Below are 9255 nucleotides of genomic sequence, written 5' to 3' on the forward strand. Positions count from 1 at the left end.
CATTCCATATGATTCTATAACTTCTCTCCTTGCTATTATATTTATGCACTTCAATACATTGAATAATATTGTCTCTTTTCTTTACAAAAGCTCTATTCTTATCACTTATAACTAATGATTCTTACAACTATGTTAGCAACTTTATCTATGCCATTTCCAAGAACTTTATTCACTTCTCTTATGTCTTTCATCTCCTACTATCAGAAACCAGTATATTCAATCACAACAATGAACAACATATAAGCGTACGTAGAAACTCAGATACCCATCACTAGAAGTCTAGAGCACACCCAAAATAAGTAGTGACAGCAACAAAATTTAGCCTTTGATGGAAAAAAAATGCGAAAATAACAACAATTATAATATAATTGATTTATGAAGGTAATAAAGAAATAGAACAATCCAAACAAATATAACATCCTTTAGGATGCACAACTCTTGCACTGTCCTCTATAAGCTACTTCACGGGTAAATTTCACAAGACCCTCTGAATTTTCAGACTTGCATTCAACCCTCGAATTATTGTAGATTTTCATGAAAGGCATTAATATATAGGTGAAATAAAAAGTCAAAAACTGTTGGAGAAAGAATTGATTAGAAGTTTGATGGATTAATTACTGAGGCACTCAAGGGTACATACTCTCTATTTTAGTGGAGCAAGTCTCTGATAAATGGAGGAACAATTGTTTTGAGAAACAATATATTGCAGAGAGAGGTATAAAGGCTAGGGAATGCTGTGCTAACTTTTTACTTATTTCTGGACTTGATTTGCCTTTACTTGCTCATAATTAACCCCCGTATGCTTCTTGGCCTTTTGTATTCATAATTGATTATAAGTTTTAATTTATGATTTATAATTTCAGGGGTTTTGTCGAAAACCCCACAAAGTTCAGGTGGGTTTGTGAAATTTACCCTCATAGCAAACCTCACAGCACAGAAAACTTACATCGTCTGCAAGAAACAATGACAGAAACCAACCAAGTGCTTCCTCATCAAACCGATCCTAACATCAACCCCTCCTTCCTCTCTTGAGCTCTTCATAAAGTAAGCCACCTCCGGGACCGGTGCAGCCAACGGAACGGCGCAAATCGCCTCTCCCGTCCCAAAATCAACCTCATGAAAAGGAGTGTGTCTCCAATCTGATACGATTAAAAGCTCAGGCAGAGGAGGGAGGATGTCGCAATACCGTGGAGCCTCAAGCGCTACGAGATAAGCTCGTATGTAGTTGTCGTCTACCGTGTTTTTGGCTTGTCGGATTTCGTGGACAACGGAGGAGAGGGGGTCTTGAAGGAGGGATTCTGACGAGGTTGAGATTGAGGAGAGGACGTATGCATTGCCTGTGAAGGATCTGGGTAAGGGGGGAGAGAGCTTGGGTCTTATGTCAATTGAGAATTGGAGGCACACTGTTCTCTCTTTTGGTATTTGTGTTGCTCTGGTTCTTGCCTGCAGAAGAGAGCGGACAAATGTTAAGCAGATGTTTGGAGTGCCGAGTTGTGTGCATATGTATTAATGACTTGGTTAATTTGTTTTCTACCAATGGTATTTGAGTACACATTTGTAAAACAAAGCAAATGATCATGATTACATGCTAGCCTCATGTGTTGTGAAATTTATCCTAAAATATCATTAATTTCCTTGGTTTCTGATCTTCAGTTTATTTAACATGTTTTCATAATGTTGATCACTTGAAAATCTCAGTCAGATCGTAAACTTAGTAAGTGTATTGTACATATTTTGGCTACATTTTTATGTTTGAGCAGTCATGAGCAACTAATTTCAATTTTCATTATTGTAATAAATTTCGAGTAATATATAAAACGATTCGATAATCAGAGAAAATTATCATTAGCTATTTCATTATATATATGTGTGTGTACGTGCGTCGACCCCCAGAGGGATCTGGACACCATTATACGCCAGTCCGAATTGTTGATAATAGTGTATTGTAGTGGGTTTTAGTCCCACATTGCTTGGGAGAACAAACCTCACACTCCTCTACTTGTATAAATATATGTGCACACTCAATATTCAATTCAAGGGAAATTTACCCAAGATTCTCTCTCTCTCTCTTACTTTAACATGGTATCAGAGCTAGGGCTATTTCCCTTTCAATAAAATTTTTAACGCTTTTGCGTTCTTTTGCCAAATCTTGGCCTTATTGCTTTGCAGCCGTTTAATGTTTTATTTTTTTATTTTTATTTTTAATTATTTGGCGTTCATCTGCCAGATATTTTGGCCTTGTCGTTTTGCGGCCTCTTAACGCGTTTCGCGTTCTCGTTTAACCTTCGGGTTCTATTTTAAACCTTCGGGTTTCATTCTAACCTTCGGGTTCTATTTTAAACCTTCGGGTTTCATTCTAACCTTCGGGTTCTATTTTAACGGCATTGTCGTTTCAAGACCGTCTCTCGGCTATTTTAACGGCATTGTCGTTTCAAGACCGTCTCTCGGTCTCAAATTAACGGCATCGTCGTTTCAAGCCGTCTCTCGGCCTCAAACGAACGACATTAGTAACAGCATCTCGACATCTTAACGTCTCAAGATTGCTGTTATGGCTCCTTCAGAGAAGATTCCCAAACCACCTTTGCCCCTCAATGATCAAAGTGACTGGGCAGGGTGGTCCACCATTGTCACCAATGCCTTGCGTGGCGCTGGTTTGCTTGATCATCTCACCAGTACGGGACCAGTTCCACCGTCCATCAGCACTGTTGCTTCATCCAGTACTATTGCCTCTGGCAGTGGTGATGTCGATCTTCAGACTGCTCGTGCTCTCTATGTCAAGGAGAGTTCAGAGTGGCAATTGCAGGAATTTCGTGTTATGGATTATCTCACTCGCTGTGTTGGCTCTGGTCTCACTGTCGAGATTGGCTCGCTTCCCTCTGCTCAGGCCATGTGGACTCGTCTCACTGAGCGTTTCACTGAGTGCTCGGGTGCACGGGAGGCATATCTTCTGCAACGCATTTCTCTACAACGCAAAGGTAGTTCATCTCTGCAGTCCCATTTTGGACAAATGCAAGCTTTTTGGACAGAGTTACGCTCCATGCTTCCTGGACGTAATTCCACATATGAAGACTGGCTAGCCTGGTACGAACGGCATGAGGTGCATCAATTGTTTCAGTCCCTTCCTGAATATTCAACTATGGCTGATCAACTACTTCACCAGCCTCAATTTCCGACTTTGGCCTCAGTTATGGGAGCTCTCACTGCTTATGAGACCCGGCAGCAGACAGCACGACTCAATTTGTCAACAGACACTCCTACCTCTTCACTCGAGACTGTTTTGTCTGTACCTGTCACTGCTCCTGTTATGAATTATACTTCTCCACAGGCTCCCTCTCCACAGGCTCGATCTAAGCTCTCTTGCAAATATTGTAAGAAGGAAGGACACCGCATTGAGACATGCTTCAAGCTTCATCCTGAGTTACGTTCCTCAGGTACTGGACGTGGTCGGCGACCCCCTCAGTCTCAACCCTCTCGTACACCAGGATTGTTGGCCAATGCTATACCTTCTACTACTTCAGACTCTACTATTCAAGCTATTGAAAGTCTTCGCCGTCAACTTGATGCTTTTCAACATATCACCTCTACATCCGCCGCACAACTCTCTGGTATGCATTTTGCTGGTTCTTCAGCTAATCCTTCAGTCTCTGGTATGAATGATCTCTGGATTTTTGACTCTGGTTGTTCCTTTCATATGACTTGTAATGCCTCACTTTTATCCTCTGTCTTTACTTCATCCTCTCTTCCTCCTATCTACACAGCTGCTGGACAACCATTGTCCATTACTCAGTATGGCTCTATTACCCCACAAAATGATCCATCTGGTCGTCTAACACTTGGTCCCGTCTATGTGGCTCCACAATTGTGCTTGAATTTAATTTCTATTAGCTCTTTATGCATGGCGGGCCTGTTTGTCTCATTTTCTTCTGATACTTGTATTGTGCAGGATCCACAGACGGGCAAGACGGTTGGGGCGGGTCGTAGGAGGCACAAACTGTATTTTCTGGAATATCTTCACCTTCCAGAGTCCATACGTCCACGTTCTCTTGTTGCTTCTCTTTGTTCGTCAAAACCCTCTACCTCGCTTCCTGCCAATTTATGGCATAGACGACTTGGTCATGTGTGTAATAAAAGGCTGGAGAGTCTTATTCAGTCTGGAGTACTTGGTCCTGTATCATCTAGTTCTAGTATTGAGTCATGTGCTGGTTGCAAATTGGCTAAATTCACTGCTTTACCATTTAAAATGAGTACATCTGTATCCACTTCCTTATTTGATTTAGTACATTCTGATATTTGGGGGCCAGCTCCTTTGCCTTCTTCATCTGGCTACTTATATTATGTTAGTTTTATCGACGATTTCTCTCGTTTTACATGGGTTTACCTACTTAAGAATCGCTCTGACGTACTTACTGCTTATCAAGCCTTCACTGCTATGATTTTCACTCAATGGCAATCTCGTATTAAAGTTTTTCGTTCTGATTGTGCCAAAGAGTACCTATCCTCTGCCATGCGCTCTATCATGTCCTCTCATGGGACTATCTTTCAACAGTCATGTCCCTACACTCATGAGCAAAATGGTGTTGCTGAACGCAAACATCGTCATATCCTCGATACTGCCCGATCAATGCTCATTTCTTACTCTGTTCCTCGTCGTTTCTGGGCTGAGGCTATTCTCACCGCGACTCATGCCATTAATATCACTCCATCTAGCTCTCTTTCCGGTGCTACTCCTTATAGTCGTGTTTATACTCATCCTCCCCGTTATGATCTAGTTCGCGTTTTTGGTTGTCGATGTTTTGTTTTTCTGCCATCTCACGAACGTGATAAATTGTCTCCCAGAGCAGTTTCTTGTGTTTATTTAGGAATTAGTTCAGAACATCGAGGTTATCGTTGTTATGATCCCGCAACTCGTCGAGTTCATATATCTCGTCATGTTCAGTTCGAAGAGGATTCTCCATATTATTCTACTTCTGATGACTTTAATTTCCTCCACTCTACCGATCATGCTTCCCCGTCCACTGCATCACCCACTTCTTCACCTCAATTTTCCTTTCGAGATCTCCCTGACATCTCTCCCTCTCCTTCTGTTGACTCTTCCTCACCTGAGTCTTCTCTTACACCATCTAATCCATATCCTGTGGACACAACTCTCACTCCAGAAAATACTGTTGATCTTCATGCACCTGCGCCAGCATCTCCCCCGCCTGAGGTTCCTCTTGCTCTTCGTCGAGGCAAACGCCCACATGTCATGCCTGCCCGGTATGCTTCTGTTACTTCTTATTCACCTATCTTTCATAACTTTCTTGCTGCCATTCATACTATTGTTGAGCCAAAGTCCTTCCAAGAGGCAGTTCAAATTCCAGAGTGGCGACAAGCTATGGCTGAGGAATTTCAAGCATTTCAGCAAACTCATACCTGGGATATTGTTCCCTGTCCTCCTGGGATCTCTCTTGTTGGCAGTAAATGGGTTTATAAGGTCAAGTTTCGTCCTGATGGCACCATTGAACGTCGAAAAGCTCGTTTAGTGGCTAGAGGTTTTACTCAGCAACAAGGTATTGATTATGAGGAGACCTTTGCTCCTGTTGCTCAGATGCCCACTGTGCGTACTCTCCTTGCGGTCGCTGCTGCTCATCGTTGGCCCTTATACCAGATGGATGTCAAAAATGCTTTTCTTCATGGCTCTTTATCAGAGACCGTATATATGCAACCGCCTCCAGGGTCAAATATTCCTCCGGGACATGTATGTCTCCTTCGTCGTGCTGTTTATGGTCTCAAACAGGCACCCCGCGCTTGGTTTGAGTGTTTTCGCGATGTTGTGCTCAAAGCGGGCTTTATAGAAAGTCATCAAGATGCTTCTCTGTTTGTTCGCACTACATCGCGTGGCAGGGTTTTATTACTCATCTATGTAGATGATATGATCATTACAGGTGATGATATGACAGGTATACAATACGCAAAATCTCAGTTGCAACAACAGTTCCACATGAAGGATCTTGGATCTCTTCGGTATTTCCTTGGTCTAGAAATTTCTCAAGGCCCGCGGGGTGTATTACTGTCTCAACAGAAGTATCTCTCAGATATTCTAAATCAAGCTGAGTTAACTGATAATACAACTGTCGATACTCCACTCCAGCAGAATGTCAAACTTTGCTCTACTGACGGTGAGCCTCTATCTGATCCTACCCGATATCGACATCTTGTTGGTCAGTTGGTCTATTTGTGCATCTCTCGACCAGATATCTCTCATGCTGTTGGTATTGTCAGTCAATTTGTTAGTGCCCCACGTTCTGTACACTATGCTGTCTTATTACGGATTCTTCGGTACCTCCGGGGTACTAGCACTCGCTCACTTTTGTTTCCTGCTACATCTAAGTTAGAGCTTTGTGCATATTCTGATGCTGATTGGGCTGGTGATCCAACTACCAGAAAGTCTACCACAGGTTATTGTATATTTCTTGGTGATTCCCTTATTTCCTGGCGAAGTAAGAAACAAGATGTTATTGCTCTTTCCAGTACTGAGGCAGAGTATCGTGCAATGTCCACAACAGCTAAAGAGATTATTCATCTTCGTCGCCTTCTCAGTGATTTCGGTATTTCTGTTACGACTCCTACTCCTCTCTACTGTGATAATAAGAGTGCCATCCAGATTGCTAATAATCCAGTATTTCATGAAAGGACCAAACATATTGAGATCGACGCTCATTTTGTCCGTCACCAAGTTATCAAGGACAAGACAATTCTACTTCCTCATGTTTCATCCGCTGACGAGCTTGCAGATTTCTTCACAAAGGCCTTACCTGTTCATCGGTTCCAGTTTCTTGTACGCAAACTCACTTTGTTTGATCCAACATGAGTTTGAAGGGGGCTGTTGATAATAGTGTATTGTAGTGGGTTTTAGTCCCACATTGCTTGGGAGAACAAACCTCACACTCCTCTACTTGTATAAATATATGTGCACACTCAATATTCAATTCAAGGGAAATTTACCCAAGATTCTCTCTCTCTCTCTTACTTTAACACGAATAATCGAAAACCTGGTAGTAATGACCACATGATGTGTCTGAACAAAGTGGTGCATACTAGATTCTGTGGCGCTCAAGAGAGAACTGAATTGCTGGCAAACAAGCGAAAAAGGAAAAATTGCATGCACTTTCTGAGGACATGTCTCGTATACTAATTCCTTCGGTAAAGGCCCTCATGTGCTCAATGCTTTGTTGTCTCCTCCTCGTGCATTTCATCCAGATCATGTAGAGATTCTTGTCTATTGAGTAGTTAGCATATTAAGGAGATCGAAAGTCTTAAACCAGTGCATTAATTTCCGAACCCGTGGGGTTCGTACTGATTCAAGGATAGACAACTGCCAACAGTAGTAGTACTTCTCAGCAAATTATATAGATTTCTCAACATAAAAACACTACTGGAGAGGGGTTTAGAGTTGTTTGTTATACCTTCCACAAGTGAGCTGCTAAAACTTCGAAGGAAGTGCACGAACCCCCATCGACCTTGCTCTTTAGCTCTTCTATCATATCCTTGCTCACAGTGAATGTCCTGAGAACAACTTCTTCCTCATCTCCCTCCTCCGAAATCTTGTACGCTTCGTCAAGCTGTTTCCTTCCGATATCTTCCAAAGAGACGGCTTGTTTGATGAGCTGATATAGGTGATCAAAGGCCAATATCCCATTATTCGTATCGTGGGCTATTTCATGAGAATGACAATGATCAATCAAGAGTCTCCCTCTCTCGTGTATCGGTTCAAATATCTCCGCGTGATATTGCTCGTCTCGCCTACGTGATACTTTTGAAGCCCATGCATTGATGAAGTTGAAATTTGCCGATCCATCAAAGAGTGCATGGTTTGTTCCAATTCCTACGGCATATCCTCCACAACCGAACTCGGTCACCTAGATAAATATAGCATGCATGATCAATATCATCGTCACCATCATTTCGAAATTAAGAATGTTATAGCCGCATTTTAACACAGCGCGCAGTAAGATAATTAGAAAAATATTAGCTTTCAAGAAAAAGGAATTTCTTATCATGTTCTTCATATTATTGCTTTTCAGTAGAATTTTGAGTTGATCTTTACTAGGTCATTCCAAAGTTTTGTTTTCCTTTGCCTTTTATTAATTAATCTTGGCAAAAATTCACATATACAGTTGGGTCTAGTGAACAATTGAGTACATTAATGTCTTGAAAAATAATCATATATATCTAATTTTCTAGCAGTTCACAAGATTTTCTATAGAAATCCTTTCTTCAAAGGTCACAATTCATTAATTTGGCAGCAATACATACTTGTTATATGAAAACAAATTGCAATAATACCTGCTATTTTTCCAATATCAAAAAGTTCATGCATGAGAATTCTATATATATATACAAATTAATTATATATAGCTATCTATATAGAAAGCCAGAATTACTTGTGTATCTGTGCACATAGTACTATATTTAAATTAAACTGAATATATGCAACCTGCACAACAACAAGAGGGAGCTCAAATAACCCATCACTGGACACCTTTGGCCTGAACACCAACTTCTTCAAGAACTTATCAGCCATTGACAGCTCACCAAGCTCTGAAATTCTCACTTCCGCAGCTTCGGCCTCAACCCAAAGCGCACCAAAATTATTACAATCAAGGTTCAACTTCCCTTCACCATCCAACATCAGCCTACCTGCAGCTGGGTACCAATCTGATAGAGTCTCCTCTAGACCCTCCCTCAACTCTGTGAGGAAATTACTAGACGAGTTCTTGAGGGGTTTAGCGTAAAAGAACACCAAGTACATGAGCTCAGGGCACTTTCTGTCTAGATTTGAGAGCTGCAGTGCTGTGATTGGGTGAGGTTTAGCTGGGTGCACTAACATGGTCTTCTTGATGATGGTGGCCACATCCTCATTTGCCATTGTTTCTCTAAATTCTAGGGTTAGGGTTTGGTGATGAGAGGAGAGGAGAAAGCAGATAGATTTGGTTATAAGAGGTATGAAGGCCTGGAGATTGGTGTGATGGGATTTTTCGAAAAAGACTATGTCTTTTATTATTATATGTTTGTTTTAGTGGTGGGTATTGATATAGGGGGAATGATTATTTCCAAGGGCTATAGATGTAGCTCTCACTTATAGACGATATCTTCATGCATGGCAAACTAAGTAATTATTATTGTTTATTTTAATTAATTAGGAAGGTAAAATATATATAGGTTACAACGACTACTTTTGTAGACTTTGATTTTCAACAAATCAAAAACTCATCC

The 9255-nt window shown here is 41.2% G+C and overlaps 1 protein-coding gene across 1 annotated transcript; it reads right to left on the reverse strand.

The window, feature by feature from the left end:
- Nucleotides 437-9047, reverse strand: LOC109832442 (brassinosteroid-related acyltransferase 1-like). Its single transcript, XM_020399801.1, has 3 exons — nucleotides 8477-9047; nucleotides 7446-7898; nucleotides 437-1443 (listed from the first exon to the last, which is right to left on the reverse strand). The coding sequence occupies exons 1-3, from the start codon at nucleotides 8906-8908 to the stop codon at nucleotides 943-945; spliced, it is 1386 nt and encodes a 461-aa protein (XP_020255390.1). The 5' UTR covers nucleotides 8909-9047; the 3' UTR covers nucleotides 437-942.

Source organism: Asparagus officinalis, chromosome 3 (assembly GCF_001876935.1).
Source record: "Asparagus officinalis chromosome 3, Aspof.V1, whole genome shotgun sequence".
NCBI lineage: Eukaryota > Viridiplantae > Streptophyta > Magnoliopsida > Asparagales > Asparagaceae > Asparagus > Asparagus officinalis.

Excerpts from the sequence above, each read along its gene's own strand:
- LOC109832442 (XM_020399801.1), bottom strand. The coding sequence starts at position 8,908 with ATGGCAAATGAGGATGTGGCCACCATCATCAAGAAGACCATGTTAGTG. Across the intron at positions 7,899-8,476 it reads TCCCTCTTGTTGTTGTGCAG|GTGACCGAGTTCGGTTGTGG; the intron begins GTTGCATATATT and ends ATATTTATCTAG. Across the intron at positions 1,444-7,445 it reads TAGCAGCTCACTTGTGGAAG|GCAAGAACCAGAGCAACACA; the intron begins GTATAACAAACA and ends TCTCTTCTGCAG.